Raw genomic sequence first — 20,944 nt, 5'->3', positions numbered from 1 at the left:
ACAATTAGGTAATCTATTTTTGCAATCAACTCGGTAGATAAATAAACATTTATGGACGAGAAAAAAAAGCTAGCATTTAATACAACAGAAATACATAAATTAAATACTGAAATAAAATGTAGTTATTAATATTTGAATCTAAAAATAAAAAGTGCGAATTAGTAGAGAAAATCACTTATCACAACAACGCTTCCGTCTCCAAACTGCAAACTATTGTCTCTGCTTTTTTATTAAGTTTTCTCTGACACCTAATTGTTATCATCATCATCATCAGTATCAATAATGCATAATATTTTTTGTCAGGAAAATATTGAATATTATGATTTTATTTGATAATTGTTTTTTTTTTAATTCTCTAAAGTTAATATTAATCTACTTGAAATTATAAAATTTCAATAAAATGCAGGCATTTCCAGTTTTAATTTTTGGGTGTAGGTAAAAGCTGTTAGATAACAGTATTTCATATTAGTTGCATAAAAAACCATTATTACAACTATATTTTGAATATCAACAATAAAGTGGTTTTGTTTTTACTAATATTTGCCTTCAAAAATCATTTCATTCTTTGCTAGACAAATATTTTTGGATCTCATTAAGATTTGCGTATCTTTTAATGAAATGTCTGAAAGTAAGAATTCACTCATTTCAGTATTAAACCTGTATTAATCAGGGGTTAATACCATGCAAACAGTAAATGTACTCATTATATTTTGAAGTTTATAAACAATTTGGAGTTTTAATGATTTCAAATTTGCATTTTGGCTGCAAAACTTTTAATCTGGTCATTAAAAAAGTGTTGCTGACTCTGGTTCTTAATCTTCTGCAAGTTCACCTATTTATAGCAGTTCATATATATGTTGACTTCAAAGATTGCTAATTTTAGGTTAGGAAAAAGATCTATTTAATGATGCCATTATATAAATGTATAAATTTAAAAATTGCAATTGTGTTTCATACATGTTAAGAAGAGGAAAATATAGGCAATTGTATGTTGTTTGGGACGAGAGTTATCTCGCTTGGAGAGAATTCCTCCTTGCACTCGAAAAAGCTTTTGAGTTATAAACCATTTTAGTTTTAGAAGCGAACAAAAGAAATCTTGTTCCAAACAAAATTGCAGCATCAATCCAGAGAAGCTTTGAATTGTACAATTTTGTAGATGAAGCATAGCGTTTCCGGTAGCCAATCTGAGGAAGAGATAAAGAGCAAAGTTCTTTCTTGTGTGAACATGAAAGTTCCTTTTTTGTAATCATACTCTCACAGAATACCAGTATTATTGCAACAAGAGCTATATCGAGAAATTTGGTACTCCTCTGTCCTCCACATTGTCATTCATTCAGAAATGAAACTTTATTTCTTAATGACACAACCTTCAAACTCACTCTGTTTCTTAGCATGTTTTTTTCTTTTTTTAAATGTTGGGATAATTTTACTGATTAACTCTTAGACAATAGTGAGTTAAGGAACAGCAGACAATTTTAAGATGAATAAGAGAAAATGTCACTGTAAGCTTGCCTTGTTTCTTATTATGGAATTAATTCTCTGTGTTCAGTTAAAATTCAGAAGTTAAACAAGATACAAACATTAGATCATTAGATTGAGTGTGACACCCTCCTCTGACCACAATGAAATGAGTGACCTGACTTTGTATATTCCTTATGAAATTTGACAAATTATTGCATTCTTGAGTTTTTTACATACAAAATTAATATTCTTTTATTCAATATTATTTTCTTTTTTCTTTTTCAGTTATTAAAGATTTATTTAGCGAGCTACAAAAACTACCATATTTAGACCGTAACCAAATAAATTCATTGGCCAAACAATATGGTTTGAAGTGAAGAATAAAGATTTTTTTTAATTCTTTAAAACTTGCTTTGTCTCTTTTACGCCTACTACATGTTATTGTTATGATTTTTATTAAACTATTTTTAAAACATCTTTAAAATGTGTTATTTTCTTTGTCTTTTTAATATTTGGTCTCCCACCGACAAAAAAGGGATTAGACCTAGTAATTCATTCTCATTCATCTATTCGTTTGTTTGCACTTTTCTCAATAACCACACCTTGGATTTTTAGAAATTTTGCACAAACGTTAGTCATGGTGGAAGTAATTGTTTTACTTGTGGAGTGGGACTCCATATTCCCAACTTGTTTTTGTTATTTTTAAATTTAATTTATTTTGAAAATGAGTTTTAAAAATCAGCTAAAAAGCCAATAGGTTGAAACCATAATAATCTAGTTTTCATAACTCACAATTAATACATTTTATAAAACAGCAAAGAAAATACTTGTATTCAACAACACAAGTAAAACTTTGAATAAACAGCATAGAAAAAATACTCTATTCAAAACACAACTAAAACTTTGGATTAACAGCAAAACATTACTTAATTTAAACAAATTAAGTAAAATTTTGAAAAAAATAACTTGTTTTCAACAACATGAGTAAAATTTTGAATTAACAGAAAAGATAAAAAATTTGAATTCAACAACATATAAAAATTTGAATTCAACAACATATAAAAATTTGAATTCAACAACATATAAAAATTTGAATTCAACAACATATAAAAATTTGAATTCAACAACATATAAAAATTTGAATTCAACAACATATAAAAATTTGAATTCAACAACATATAAAAATTTGAATTCAACAACATATAAGAATTTGAATTCAACAACGTATAAAAATTTGAATTCAACAACGTATAAAAATTTGAATTCAACAACATATAAAAATTTGAATTCAACAACATATAAAAATTTGAATTCAACAACATATAAAAATTTGAATTCAACAACATATAAAAATTTGAATTCAACAACATATAAAAATTTGAATTCAACAACATATAAAAAATTTGAATTCAACAACATATAAAAATTTGAATTCAACAACATATAAAAATTTGAATTCAACAACATATAAAAATTTGAATTCAACAACATATAAAAATTTGAATTCAACAACATATAAAAATTTGAATTCAACAACATATAAAAATTTGAATTCAACAACATATAAAAATTTGAATTCAACAACATATAAAAATTTGAATTCAACAACATATAAAAATTTGAATTCAACAACGTATAAAAATTTGAATTCAACAACGTATAAAAATTTGAATTCAACAACATATAAAAATTTGAATTCAACAACATATAAAAATTTGAATTCAACAACATATAAAAATTTGAATTCAACAACATATAAAAATTTGAATTCAACAACGTATAAAAATTTGAATTCAACAACATATAAAAATTTGAATTCAACAACATATAAAAATTTGAATTCAACAACATATAAAAATTTGAATTCAACAACGTATAAAAATTTGAATTCAACAACGTATAAAAATTTGAATTCAACAACATATAAAAATCTGAATTCAACAACATATAAAAATTTGAATTCAACAACGTATAAAAATTTGAATTCAACAACGTATAAAAATTTGAATTCAACAACATATAAAAATTTGAATTCAACAACATATAAAAATCTGAATTCAACAACATATAAAAATTTGAATTCAACAACATATAAAAATTTGAATTCAACAACATATAAAAATTTGAATTCAACAACATATAAAAATCTGAATTCAGCTTATAAGAATTAGAATTCAACTTATAAAAATTTGAATTCAACAACGTATAAAAATTTTCATTCAGCAACACATAAAAAATTTTCATTCAAGAACGTATAAAAAAATATGGATTAAACAACGTATGAAAAAATATGGATTCAACAACATATAAAAATTTGTATTCAACAATGTATACAAATTCAACGTATAAAATTTGAATTCAACATTCAAAAAATATGCATTCAACAACGCATAAAAATTTGAATTAGACTACATATAAAAAATATAGATTCAATAACATATAAAAATTATAATACAACAATGCATAAAAACTTTGATTTCAACAACATATAAAAATTGCAATTCAACAATGTATATAAATTTGTATTCAACAACGTATAAAAATTTGAATTCAACAACATCAATAAAATATGGATTGAACAACGTATAAAATATTTGAATCCAGAACATATAAAAAGTTGAATTCAACAATGCATAAAAATTTGAATTCAACAACATATAAAAAATATGGACTGAACGACATATAAAAGATGTGAATTTAACAACATATAAAAAATTTGTATTCAACAAACAATATATAAAATTTCAACGTATAAAAACTTGAATTACACAGCATATAATAATTTGAATTCAACTTACAAAAATTTGAATTCAACAATGCATAAATATAGGAATTCAACCTGTAAAAATTTGAATTCAACAATGCATAAATATTGGAATTCAACATATGCAAATTTGAAGTCAACATGTAAAAATTTGAATTCAACAATGCATAAAACATTTGACTTCAACAAATAAAAATTTGAATTCAACAATGCATAAATATTGGAATTCCACATGTAAAAATTTTATTTCAACAATGCATAAAACATTTGAATTCAACAACATATAAAAATTGGAATTCCAAAACGTAGAAAAATTTAAATTCAACATTGCATAAAAATTTGACTTCAACATATAAAAATTTCAATTCACCAATGCATAAATATTGGAATTCAACATGTAAAAATTTACATTCAACAATGCATAAATATTTGAATTCAACATCTAAAAATTTCAATTCAACAATGCATAAATATTTGAATTCAACATCTAAAAATTTAAATTCAAATGCATAAATATTGGAATTCAACATGTAAAAATTTGAATTCAATAATGCATAAAACATGTAAAAATTTGAATTCAACAATGCATAAAACATTTGAATTCAAAAACATATGAAAATTGGAATTCAAAAACATAGAAAAATTTAAATTCAAATTTGACTTCAACATAGAAAAATTTGAATACCACAATGTATAAAAAATTTGAATTAAACACAACAATTTGAATTCACCACTGCATGAAAATTTGGTTTTAATTCAACAACATAAAAAATGTTAATTCAACATTATATAAAAATTTTAATTCAACAATATATAAAAATTTTAATTTAGCAACATATAAAAAATGTAATTCAACAACATAAAAATTTTAATTCAAAAACATATAAAAATTTTAATTCAACAAAGTCATAAAACATTATAATTCAACAAAGTCATAAAACATTATAATTCAACAAAGTCATAAAACATTATAATTCAACAAAGTCATAAAACATTATAATTCAACAAAGTCATTAAACATTATAATTCAACAAAGTCATAAAACATTATAATTCAACAAAGTCATAAAACATTATAATTCAACAAAGTCATAAAACATTATAATTCAACAAAGTCATAAAACATTATAATTCAACAAAGTCATAAAACATTATAATTCAACAAAGTCATAAAACATTTGAACTCAACAACGCATAAAACATTTGAACTCAACAATGCATAAAACATTTGAATTCAACAAATCATAAAACATTTGAATTCAACAAATCATAAAACATTTGAATTCAACAAATCATAAAACATTTGAATTCAACAATGCATAAAACATTTGAATTCTACATAAAAATTTGAAGTCAACAATGTACAAAAATTTGAATTCAAAAATGCATAAAACATTTGAATTCAGCAATGCATAAAACATTTTAAGTCAACATGTAGAAATTTAAATTCAACAATGCATAAAACAGTTTGACTTCAACATGTAAAAATTTGAATTCAACATGTAAAAATTTGACTTCAGCATGTAAAAATTTTATTTCAACAATCCATAAAACATTTGAATTCAACAACATATAAAAATTTGACTTCAACATATAAAAATTTAAATTCAACAATGCACAACAATGCATAAACTTCAACTTGTAAAAAGTTGAATTAAACATATAAATATTTGAATTCAAAAACGCATAAATATTGGAATTCAACAACATAAAAATATGGATTCAACGACATATAAAAGACATATAAAACAATTTGTATTCAAAAATATATAAAAATTTGAATTCAACAATGCATAAAACATTTGAATTCAACAATGCATAAAACATTTGTATTCAACATGTAAAAATTTAAATTCAACAATGCATAAATATTGGAATTCAACATGTAAAAAGTTGAATTCAACAATGCATAAAACATTTGAAGTCAACATGTAAAAATTTGAATTCACCAATGCATAAATATTGGAATTCAACAACATAAAAAGATGTGAATTCAAAAACGTAGAACAATTTAAATTCAACAATGCATAAATATTTGACTTCAACATATAAAAATTTGACTTCAACAATGCATAAAACATTTGAAGTCAACATATAAAAATTTGAATTCAACAATGCATAAAACATTTGAAGTCAACATATGAAAATTTGAATTCAACAATGCATAAAACATTTGAATTCAACAATGCATAAAACATTTGTATTCAACATGTAAAAATTTAAATTCAACAATGCATAAATATTGGAATTTAACATGTAAAAAGTTGAATTCAACAATGCATAAAACATTTGAAGTCAACATGTAAAAATTTGAATTCAACAACGCATAAATATTGGAATTCAACATGTAAAAAGTTGAATTCAACAATGCATAAAACATTTGTAAGTGAACATATAAAAATTTGAATTCAACAATGCATAAAACATCTGAAGTCAACATATAAAAATTTGAATTCAACAATGCATAAAACATCTGAAGTCAACATGTAAAAATTTGAATTCAACAATGCATAAAACATTTGAAGTCAACATGTAAAAATTTGAATTCAACAATGCATAAATATTGGAATTCAACATGTAAAAAGTTGAATTCAACAATGCATAAAACATTTGAAGTGAACATATAAAAATTTGAATTCAACAATGCATAAAACATCTGAAGTCAACATATAAAAATTGTAATTCAACAATGCATAAATATTGGAATTCAACATGTAAAAAGTTGAATTCAACAATGCATAAAACATCTGAAGTCAACATATAAAAATTTGAATTCAACAATGCATAAAACATTTGAAGTCAACATGTAAAAATTTGAATTCAACATGTAAAAAGTTGAATTCAACAATGCATAAAACATCTGAAGTCAACATGTAAAAATTTGAATTCACACAATGAATGAAAATTTGATTCAAACATAAAAAATTTTATTGACCAATGCATGAAAATTTGGTTTGAATTCAACAACATAAAAAATGTGAATTCAACAATGTATAAAAATTTGAATTCAACAATGCATAAAAATTTGAAGTCAACATGTAAAAATTTGAATTCAACAATGTATAAAAATTTGAATTCAACATGTAATAATTTGACTTCAACAATGCATAAATATTGGAATTCAACATGTAAAAATTTGAATTCAACAATGCATAAAAATTTGAAGTCAACATGTAAAAATTTGAATTCAACAATGCATAAAACATTTGAAGTGAACATGTTAAATTTGTAATTCACCAACACATAAAAATTTGAATTCAACAATGCATAAAACATTTGAAGTCAACATGTAAAAATTTGAATTCACACAATGAATGAAAATTTGATTCAAACATAAAAAATTTTATTGACCAATGCATGAAAATTTGGTTTGAATTCAACAACATAAAAAATGTGAATTCAACAATGTATAAAAATTTTAATTCCACAACAATTAAATTTTAATTCAACAACATATAAAAATTTAAATTCAGCAGCATATAAAAAATTGTAATTCAACAACCTAAAAATTTGAATTCATAAATGCATAACACATTTGAAGTTAACTTATAAAAATTTGAATTCATCAATGCATAAAACATTTGTGTTCAACATGTAAAAATTATAATTCAACAATGCATAAAACATTTGAATTCAACAACATATGAAAATTTTAATTCAAAAACGGACAAAAATTTAAATTCAACAATGCATAAAACATTTGACTTCAACAATGCATAAAACATTTGACTTCAACAATGCATAAAACATTTGACTTCAACAATGCATAAAACATTTGAAGTCAACGTGTAAAGATTCGAATTACACAATGCATAAATATATGAATTCAACCAATAAAAATTTGAATTCAACAATGCATAAAACATTTGAAATCAACATGTAAAAATTAAAATTCAACAATGCATAAAACATTTGAAATCAACATGTAAAAATTAAAATTCAACAATGCATAAAACATTTGAAGTTGTGACATTCGCTGCTGGGTATGTATATACTTGATACATACGAACTCGGGAAGGACCGATCAGCGAATGCGCTAAGCTATGGTTCTCCCTTCTAGAATCCAAAGCGCGCTGAGGTTAGATGGGATAATGTTTCCCTTGTGATATTTTATATACATCAAATAACAAAGAAAAGAAAAAGAAAAAAAAACAAACAGCGGATTATGTTTCAATTCCAAAAATCACGGGTGCACAACACGCGACTCTTCTTTTATTACTAAATACAGAAATATCTGGAGGGAGAGATTCTCTTGGTTGTTTTTTTTTTCTATAAATGTCTATCCCATTTCCAATCTTCCCGGCAACTGACTGTTTTTTTGTTTTTGTTTTTTTTCCCTTTTTCCGCATTAGTTATCTCCCTTGGTCATCGCTTCTGCTGATGTTCGTTCTCTGCGCTCTCTCTCCCTCTCTCTCTTGTCAACGTGTCGTCTCGACGGGTTTGTTTACTTTTTTTTTTTTTCGTAGGCCCGTCACAGAAGTCAACATGTAAAAATTAAAATTCGACAATGCATAAAACATTTGAAGTCAATATGTAAAAATTTGATTTCAGCAATATTGGAATTAAACATGTAAAAAGTTGAATTCAACAATGCATAAAACATTTGAAGTCAACATATGAAAATTTGAATTCAACAACATATGATAATTTTAATTTGAAAACATATAAAAATTTGAATTCAACAAATCATAAAACATTTGAATTCAACATAAAAATTTGAAGTCAGCAATGTACAAAGATTTGAATTCAAAAATGCATAAAACATTTGAATTCAGCAATGCATAAAACATTTGGAGTCAACGTGTAAAAATTTAAATTCAACAATGCATAAAACAGTTTGACTTCAACATGTAAAAATTTAAATTCAAATGCATAAAAATTTGACTTCAACATGTAAAAATTTGAATTCAACAATGCATAATATTGGAATTCAACACATAAAAATTTGAATTCAACAATGCATTAATATTGGAATTCGACATGTAAAAATTTGAATTCAACAATGCATAAAACATTTGAATTCAACAACATATAAAAATATGAATTCAAAAACGTAGAAAAATTTAAATTCAACAATGCATAAAAATTTGACTTCAACATGTAAAAATTTGAATTCAAAAACGCATAAATATTGGAATTCAACAACATATAAAAATATGGATTCAACGACATATAAAAGACATGAATTTAACAACATATAAAACAATTTGTATTCAAAAATATATAAAAATTTGAATTCAACAAGGCATAAAACATTTGAATTCAACAATGCATAAAACATTTGAAGTCAACATGTAAAAATTTGAATTCAACAACATATAAAAATTTGAATTCAACAACGCATAAAACATTTGAATTCAACATGTAATAATTTGACTTCAACAATGCATAAATATTGGAATTCAACATGTAAAAATTTGAATTCAACAATGCATAAAAATTTGAAGTCAACATGTAAAAATTTGAATTCAACAATGCATAAAACATTTGAAGTGAACATGTTAAATTTGTAATTCACTAACACATAAAAATTTGAATTCAACAATGCATAAAACATTTGAAGTCAACATGTAAAAATTTGAATTCACACAATGAATGAAAATTTGATTCAAACATAAAAAATTTTATTGACCAATGCATGAAAATTTGGTTTGAATTCAACAACATAAAAAATGTGAATTCAACAATGTATAAAAATTTGAATTCAACAATGCATAAAACATTTGAAGTAAACATGTAAAAATTTGAATTCAGCAACATATACAAATTTGAATTCAACAATGCATGAAACATTTGAATTCAACATATGAAAATCTGAATTCAACAATGCATAAAACATTTGTATTCAACATGTAAAAATTTGAATTAAACAATGCATAAAACATTTGAAGTCAACTTGTAAAAATTTGAATTAAGCAATGCATAAAACATTTGAATTCAGCAATGCATAAAACATTTAAATTCAACAGGTAAAAATGTGAATTCAACAATGCATAACACATTTGAAGTAAACATGTAAAAATTTGAATTCAACAATGCGTAAATATTGGAATTCAACATGTAAAAATTTGACTTCAACAATGCATAAATATTGGAATTCAACATGTAAAAATTTGACTTCAACAATGCATAAATATTGGAATTCAACATGTAAAAATTTGACTTCAACAATGCATAAATATTGGAATTCAACATGTAAAAATTTGACTTCAACAATGCATAAATATTGGAATTCAACATGTAAAAATTTGACTTCAACAATGCATAAATATTGGAATTCAACATGTAAAAATTTGACTTCAACAATGCATAAATATTGGAATTCAACATGTAAAAATTTGAATTCAACAATGCATAAAACATTTGAAGTAAACATGTAAAAATTTGAATTCAACAATGCATAAATATTGGAATTCAACATGTAAAAATTTGACTTCAACAATGCATAAATATTGGAATTCAACATGTAAAAATTTGAATTCAACAATGCATAAAACATTTGAAGTAAACATGTAAAAATTTGAATTCAACAATGCATAAATATTGGAATTCAACATGTAAAAATTTGACTTCAACAATGCATAAATATTGGAATTCAACATGTAAAAATTTGAATTCAACAATGCATAAAACATTTGAAGTAAACATGTAAAAATTTGAATTCAACAATGCATAAATATTGGAATTCAACATGTAAAAATTTGACTTCAACAATGCATAAATATTGGAATTCAACATGTAAAAATTTGAATTCAACAATGCATAAAACATTTGAAGTAAACATGTAAAAATTTGAATTCAACAATGCATAAATATTGGAATTCAACATGTAAAAATTTGACTTCAACAATGCATAAATATTGGAATTCAACATGTAAAAATTTGAATTCAACAATGCATAAAACATTTGAAGTGAACATGTTAAATTTGTAATTCACCAACACATAAAAATTTGAATTCAACAATGCATAAAACATTTGAAGTCAACATGTAAAACTTTGAATTCAACATATGAAAATCTGAATTCAACAATGCATAAAACATTTGTATTCAACATGTAAAAATTTGAATTAAACAATGCATAAAACATTTGAAGTCAACTTGTAAAAATTTGAATTAAGCAATGCATAAAACATTTGAATTCAGCAATGCATAAAACATTTAAATTCAACAGGTAAAAATGTGAATTCAACAATGCATAACACATTTGAAGTAAACATGTAAAAATTTGAATTCAACAATGCGTAAATATTGGAATTCAACGTATACGAATTTGAATTCAACAATGCATAAAACATTTGAATTCAGGAACATAAAAATTTGACGTCGAAAACGTAGAAAAATTTAAATTCAACAATGCATAAAAATTTGACTCCAACATATAAAACTTTTAATTCAAAAACGTATAAAAATTTTACTTCAACATATAAAAAATTGAATTAAATACAGTGCATAAAAATTTGAATTAAATATAAAAATTTGAATTTACCAATGCATGAAAATTTGGTTTGAATTCAACAACATAAAAAATGTGAATTCAACAATGTATAAAAATTTTAACTCAACAACATATTTAATTTTAATTCAACAATGCATAAAACATTTGAATTACAACAATGCATAAAACATTTGAATTCAACAACTTATAAACATTTGAATTCAACAACGTTTAAAAATTTTCGTTCAGCAACATATAAAAAATTTTCATTCAACAACGTACGAAAAAACATGGATTCAACAACGCATAAAAATTTGAATTCGACTACATATAAAAATATAGATCAAACAACATATAAAAATTTTAATTCAACCACGCATAAAAACTTTGAATTGAACAGCATATAAAAATTACAATTAAACAATGTATATAAATTTGTATTCAACAACATAAATAAAATATGGATTGAACAACGTATAAAATATTTGAATCCAGAACATATAAAAATTACAATTCAACATTGCATAAAATTTGAATTCAACAACATATAAACAATATGGATTCAACGACATATAAAATACGTGAATTTATGAACATATAAAAATTTGAATTCAACATATAAAAACGTGAATTCAACAGCATATAATAATTTGAACACAACAGTGCATAAATATTGGAATTCAACTTGTAAACAATTGAATTCAACAATGCATAAAACATTTAAGGTATACCTGCAAAAAATTTGAATTCAACAATGCATAACAATTTGAATTCAACAACACATAAAACATTTGAAGTCGACATGTAAAAATTTGAATTCAACAATGCATAAAAAATTTGAATTCAGCAATGCATCAAAATTTGAATTTAACATATAAAAATTTAACTTTAACATTGCATCAAAATTTCAACTCAATAACATAAAAATTTGAATTCAACAATGCATAAAAAATTTGAATTCAGCAATGCATCAAAATTTGAATTTAACATATAAAAATTTAACTTTAACATTGCATCAAAATTTCAACTCAATAACATAAAAATTTGAATTCAACATATGAAAATTTGAATTATACATATGAAAATTTCAATTTAACATATGAAAATTTCAACAATGCATCAAAATTTGAATTTCACATATGAAAATTTGATTTTAACAATGCATCAAAATTTAAATTCAACATTAAAATTTGAATTCAACATATCAAAATTGGAATTAACATATGAAAATTTCAATTTAACAAAGCCCCAAAATGTGAATTTAACAATGCATACAAATTTCAATTCAACAACATAAAAATTTTACTTCAACATATGAAAATTTGAATTCAACATATGAAAATTTGAATTTACCATATGAAAATTTGAATTTAACAATGCATCAAAATTTGAATTTAACAATGTATCAAAATTTGAATTTAACAATGTATCAAAATTTGAATTTAACAATGTATCAAAATTTGAATTCAACATATGAAAATTTGAATATAAGATAGAAATTTCAATTCAGAATATGAAAATTGTAATTTAACAATGCGTCATAATTTCAATTCAACATATAAAAATTTGAATTTAACAATGCATCAAAATTTGAATTCAACATATGAAAATTTGAATTCAACATGTCAAAATTTGACTTCAACATATGAAAATTTGAATTTAACAATGCATCAAAATTTCAATTCAACGTATGAAAATTGAAATTTAACAATGCATAAAGATTTCAATTCAACAATAGAAAAATTTATATTAAACATATGAAAATATGAATTTAATATATGAAAATTTACATTTAACATATGAACATTTGAATTTAACAATGCATCAATATTGAAGTCAATATATGAAAATTTTAATTTAACATATCAAAATTTGACTTCAACGTATGAAAATTTGAATTTAACAATGCATCAAAATTTGAATTTAACAATGCATCAAAATTTCAATTCAATAACACAAAAATTTCAATTCAACATATGAAAATATGAATTTAACATATGAAAATTTGAATTTAACAATGCATCAAAATTTCAATTCAACATATGAAAATTTGAATTTAACATATCAAAATTTCAATTCAATATATGAAAATTTGAATTTAACAATGAATCAAAATTACAATTCAGCAAAATAAAAATTGGCATTAAACATAAGAAAATTTGAATTTAACAGATCAAAATTTGAATTTAACAATGCATCACAATTTAAATTCAACATATAAACATTTGAATTAAACAATGCATAAAAATTTGAATTCAAGATAACAAAATTTAAATTCAACAATGCATACAAAATTTGAATTCAAGATATGAACATTTGAATTTAACAATGCATCAAAATTTGATTTAAGATATAAAAATTTGAATTTATAAATGCATCAAAATTTCAATTCAACATATAAAAATTTGAATTTAACAATGCCTCAAAATTTCAATTCTACAGCATAAAAAATTTAATTCAAGGTATGACAATTTCAATTCAACATATGAAAATTTCAATTCAACATATGAAAATTTGAATTACACAATGTATCCAAATTTGACTTTTACAATGCATCAAAATTTTAATTTAACAATGCATAAAATTTCAATTTAACATATGAAAATTTGAATTTAACACTGCATCAAAATTTTAATTAAACATATGAAAATTTGAATTTAACAATGCATCAAAATTTCAACTCAACAACATTAAAATTTAAATCCAACATATGAAAATTTGAATTTAACATGTGTAAATTTGAATTCAACATATGAAAATTTTAATTTAACTATGCATCAAAATTTCAATTCAACATATGAAAATTAGAATCTAACATATGAAAATTTGAATTCAACATATGAAAATTTGAATTTAACAATGCATCAAAATTTGAATTTAACATATGAAAATTTGAATTTAACAATGCATCAAAATTTGAATTTAACATATGAAAATTTGAATTTAACAATGCATCAAAATTTCAGTACAACATATGAAGATTTGAATTACGCACATTAATATTTGAATTTAACTATGTATCAGAATTTGAATTTGAGATGAAAATTTCAATTCAAAATATTAAAATGTAATTCAACAACGCATAAAAATTCGAATTCTACAACATATAAAAAATATGGATTCAACGATATATAAAAATTTGAATTCAATAACATATAAAAGTTTTAATTCAGCAACATATAAAAAAATATAGATTCAACATTGCATAGAAATTTAAATTGAATATATAAAAGTATGAATTCAACTTATCAAAATTTTAATTCAACATATGAAAATTTGAATTAAATAATGCATCAAAATTTGAATTTAACATATGAACATTTGACTTTAACAATGCATAAAAATTTCAACTCAACAACATAAAAATTTGAATTCAACATATGAAAATTTCAATTTAACAATGCATCAAAATTTGAATTCAACATTAAAATTTGAATTCAACATAACAAAATTGGAATTCAACATATGAAAATTTCAATTTAACAAAGCATCAAAATGTGAATTTAACAATGCATCAAAATTTCAATTCAATAACATAAAAATTTTACTTCAACATATGAAAATTTGAATTGAACAATGCATCAAAATTTGAATTTAACAATGCATCAAAATTTGAATTCAACAATGCATCAAAATTTGAATTCAACATATGAAAATTTGAATAGAAGATGAAAATTTCAATTCAAAATATGAAGATTGTAATTTAACAATGCATCATAATTTCAATTCAACATATAAAAATTTGAATTTAACAATGCATCAAAATTTGATTTCAACATATGAAAATTTGAATGTAACAATGCATCCAAATTTCAATTCAACATATGAAAATTTTAATCTAACATATGAAAATTTGACTTCAACATATGAAAATTTGAATTTAACAATGCATCCAAATTTGAATTTAACATATGAAAATTTTACTTTCACAATGCATCACAATTTCAACTCAACAACATAAAAATTTGAATTAAACATATGAAAATTTGAATTTAACATATGAAAATTTGAATTCAACTTATGAAAATTTGAATTTAACATATGAAAATTTGAATTTAACAATGCATCACAATTTCAACTCAACAACATAAAAATTTGAATTTAACATATGAAAATTTGAATTCAACATATGAAAATTTTAATTTAACAATGCGTCAAAATTTGAATCAAAAATATGTAATTTGAATTTAACAATGCATCAAAATTTCAATACAACATATGAAAATTTGAATTCAACACATTAAAATTTGAATTAAACAATGTATCAGAATTTGAATTTAACATGAAAATTTCAATTCAAAATATGAAAATCTGAATTCAACGATGCATCAAAATTTCAATTCAACAACAAAAAAAAAAGATTTAAAATATGAAAAAATAAATTTAACATGAAAATTTGCATTATGTTTAATACAAATGCATATGTTTATGAAAATTGAATTTAACAATGCATCAAAATTTGAATTTAATTACACAAAAATTTCAATTCCACATATGAAAATATGAATTAAACATATGAAAATTTACATTTAACATATGAAAATTTTAATTTAACAATGCATCAAAATATCAATTCAACAACACAAAAATTTCAATTCAACATATGAAAATTAGTATTTAACATATGAAAATTTGAATTTAACATATGAAAATTTGAATTTAACAATGCATCAATATTTCAATTAAACTTGTGAAAATGTGAATTGAACATATGTAATTTTAATTCAACATATTAAAGTTTGAATTAGACAATGCATCAATATTTGAATTCAACATATGAACATTTGAATTCAACATATGAAAATTTGAATTCAATATATGAAAATTTGAATTTAACATATGCATCAAAATTTCAATTAGACATATGAAAATTTGAATTTAACAATGCATCAAAATTTCAATTCAACAACATAAAAATTTTATTTAACATATGAAAATTTGAATTCAACGTAAGAAAATTTGAATTTAATAACGCATATAAAATTTAAATTCACTATAGGAAAATTAGAATTTAACAATGCATCAAAATTTGAATTTAACATATGAAACATTGACTTTAACAATGCATCAAAATTTCAACTCAACAACATAAAAATTTAATTAAACATATGAAACTTTGAATTAAACAGATGAAAATTTGAATTCAACATATGAAAATTTTAATTTAACAATGCATCAAAATTTCAACGCAACAACATAAAAATTTGAATTAAACATATGAAAATTTGAATTTAACTTATGAAAATTTTAATTAAACATGAAAATTTTAATTTAACAATGCATCAAAATTTGAATTTAACATATGAAAATTGGAATATAACATGAAAATTTGCATTTAACATATGAAAATTTGAATTTAACAATGCATCCAAATTTGAATTCAACATATGAAAATTTGAATTTAACATATGAAAATTTGAATTTAACAATGCATTAAAATTTGAATTTAACAATGCATTAAAATTTGAATTTTACAATGCATCAACATTTCAATTCAACCTATGAAAATATGAATTCATCATATGAAAATTTACATTTAACATATGAAAATGTGAATTTAATATTGCATCAAAATTTGAATTTAATGATGCATCAAAATTTCAATTAAACGCATGAAAAATTGTAATTTAACAATGCATCAAAATTTCAACTCAACACAAAAATTTCAATTCAACATATGAATTAACATACGAAAATTTACATTTAACATATGAAAATTTGAATTTAACATATTAAAATTTACATTTAATATATGAAAATTTGAATTTAACATGTGAAAATTTCAATTCAATATATGAAAATTTAAATTTAACAATGCATCAAAATTTGAATTCAACATAGGAAAATTTGAATGTAACAATGCATCAAAATTTGAATTCAACTTGTTAAAATTTGAATTTTACATATTAAAGTTGGAATTTAATGCATCAAAATTTGAATTCAACGTATGAAAATTGCAATTCAACATATGAAAATATGAATTTAACAATGCATCAAAATTTCAATTCAACATATGAAAATATGAATTTAACAATGCATCAAAATTTCAGTTCAGCATATGAAAATTTGAATTTAACAATGCATCAAAATTTAAATTCAACATGTGAAAATTTGATTTCAACATATCAAAATTATGAAAATTTTAATTTAACAATGCATCAAGATTACAATTCAGCAAAATAAAAATTGTCACTCAGCATATGAAAATTTGACTTTAACAGATCAAAATTTGAATTCAACATATGAAAATTTTAATGTAAGATATGAAAATTTGAATTTAACAATGCATCAAAATTTCAATTCAACATATCAAAATTTGACTTCAACATATGAAATTTGAATGTAACAATGCATCAAAATTTAAATTCAACGTATGAAAATTTGAACTTAACAATGCATCGAAATTTCAACTCTACAGCATAAAAATTTGTATTCAAGATTTGAAAATTTCAATTTAACATGAAAATTAAATTCAACGTATGAAAATTTGAATGTAACAATGCATAAAAATCTGAATTCAACATATGAAAATTTGAATTTCACAATGTATCAAATTTGAATTTTACAAAGCATCAAAATTTGTATTTAACAATGCATCAAAATTTCAATTCAACATATGATAATTTGAATTTAACACTGCATGAAAATTTTAATTTAACAATGCGTCGAAATTTGAATTCAACAACATAAAAATTGGAATTCAACATATGACAATCTGAATTTAACATATGAAAATTTTCATTCACCATTTGAAAATTTGAATTAAACAATGCATCAAAATTTTAATTTAACATATGAACATTTGAATTTAAGATGAAAATTACAATACAAAATATGAAAATTGTAATTAAACAATGCATCATAATTTCAATTAAACATACAAAAATTTGAAATTAACAATGCATCAAAATTTGAATTCAACATATGAAAATTTGAATTTAACATATCAAAATTTACTTCAACATATGAAATTTGAATTTAACAATGCATCAAAATTTAAATTCAACGTATGAAAATTTGAATTTAACAATGCATCAAAATTACAATTCAGCAAAATAAAAATTGGCATTCAACATATGAAAATTTGAATTTAACATATCAAAATTTGACTTCAACATATGAAATTTGAATTTAACAATGCATCAAAATTTAAATTCAACGTATGAAAATTTGAACTTAACAATGTATAAAAATTTGAATTTCACATATGCAAATTTGAATTCAACAATGCATCAAAATTTTAATTCAACACATGAAAATTTGAATTCAACATATGAAAAGTTGAATTTAACAATGCATGAAAATTTGAATTCAACATATGAAAATTTGAATTTAACAATGCATCAAAATTTGAATTTCACATATGCAAATTTGAATTTAACAATGCATCAAAATTTCAGTTCAACACATGAAAATTTGAATTCAACACATGAAAAGTTGAATTTAACAATGCATAAAAATTTGAATTTCACATATGCAAATTTGAATTTAACAATGCATCAAAATAAAAATTCAACATATGAAAATTTGAAGTCAACATATCAAAATTGGAATTCAACATATGAAAATTTATATTTAATAAAGCATCAAAATATGAATATAACAATGCATCAAAATTTCTATTAAACAACATAAAAATTTTAATTAAATATATGAAAATTTAAATTTAACATATGAAAATTGTAATTAAACAATGCACCAAAATTTGAATTTAACAGATAAAAATTTGACTTTAACAATGCATCAAAGTTTCAACTCAACATAAAAATTTAAATTTAACATATGAAAATTTGACTTCAACATATGAAAATTTGAATTTAACAATGAATCAAAATTTCAACTCAACAACATAAAAATTTGAATTAAACATATGAAAATTTGAACTTAACACATGAAAATTTGACTTTAACAATGTATCAAAATTTGAATTTCACATATGCAAATTTGAATTTAACAATGCATCAAAATTTTAATTCAACACATGAAAATTTGAATTCAACATATGAAAAGTTGAATTTAACAATGCATGAAATTTTGAATTCAACATATGAAAAGTTGAATTTAACAATGCATGAAATTTTGAATTTAACATATGAAAAGTTGAATTTAACAATGCATAAAAATTTGAATTTAACATATGAAAAGTTGAATTTAACAATGCATCAAAATTTTAATTCAACACATGAAAATTTGAATTCAACATATGAAAAGTTGAATTTAACAATGCATGAAAATTTGAATTCAACATATGAAAAGTTGAATTTAACAATGCATAAAAATTTGAATTTAACATATGAAAAGTTGAATTTAACAATGCATGAAAATTTGAATTTCACATATGCAAATTTGAATTTAACAATGCATCAAAATTTCAATTCAACATATGAAAATTTGAAGTCAACATATCAAAATTGGAATTCAACATATGAAAATTTATATTTAACAAAGCATCAAAATGTTAATTTAACAATGCATCAAAATTTCAATTCAACAACATAAAAATTTTAATTCAACATATGAAAATTTGAATTCAACATATGAAACTGTGAATTTAACAATGCATCAAAATTTGAATTTAACATTTGAACATTTGAATAAAAGATGAAAATTTCAATACAAAATATGAAAATTCGAATTTAACAATGCATCAAAATTTGAATTCAAAATATGGAAATTTTAATTCAACATATCAAAATTTGACTTTAACATATGAAAATTTGAATTTAACAATTCATCCATATGTAAATTTAACAATGCATCAAAATTTCAATTCAAGTATGAAAATTTGAATTTAACAATGCGTAAAAATTACAATTTAACAACAAAAAAATTTAAATTCAACATATGAAAATATTAAGTTAACATATGAAAATTTTAAGTTAACAATGCATCCAAATTTGAAGTCAACATATGAAAATTTGAATTTAACATATCAAAATTTGACTCCAACATATGAAAATTTCAATTTAACAATGCATTAAAAGTTTAATTCAACGTATTAAAATGTAAATTTAACAATGCATCAAAATTTCAATTCAATAACCCAAAAATTTCAATTCAGCATATGGAAATATTAATTTACCATATGAAAATTTGAATTTAACAATGCGTCAAAGGTTGAATTTAACAATACGTCAAAGGTTGAATTTAACAATACGTCAAAATTTCAATTCAACGTATGAAAATTTGAATTAACATATGAAAATTTGAATTTAACAATGCATCAAAATTTGAATTAAACATATGAAAATTTTAATTTAACATATGGAAATTTCAATTCAA

General features: G+C 22.0%; 1 protein-coding gene across 7 annotated transcripts in view; it reads left to right on the top strand.

The window, feature by feature from the left end:
- The window catches only part of LOC145277834 (RNA polymerase II-associated protein 3-like), a 326,267-nt gene that overhangs the window by 283,554 nt on the left and 21,769 nt on the right, over nt 1-20,944 (top strand). For 6 of the 7 annotated variants that reach the window (XM_080129754.1, XM_080129752.1, XM_080129753.1 and 3 more), the window contains one exon: nt 1,747-1,945. The exons of the other annotated variant lie outside the window; for it this stretch is intronic. In XM_080129754.1, coding sequence (XP_079985880.1) covers nt 1,747-1,838 — 92 coding nt within the window. In that variant the 3' untranslated portion in view covers nt 1,839-1,945. Of the gene's footprint in view, nt 1-1,746; nt 1,946-20,944 lie in introns of those variants that run through there. 7 annotated transcript variants of the gene reach the window in all.

Source organism: Euprymna scolopes, chromosome 6 (assembly GCF_053919585.1).
Source record: "Euprymna scolopes isolate OS-2025 chromosome 6, ASM5391958v1, whole genome shotgun sequence".
In the NCBI taxonomy this organism is placed as follows: Eukaryota; Metazoa; Mollusca; class Cephalopoda; order Sepiida; family Sepiolidae; genus Euprymna; species Euprymna scolopes.
Note: the sequence above shows the minus strand (reverse complement) of the source record. Positions and strands in the feature narration are given on the sequence as shown.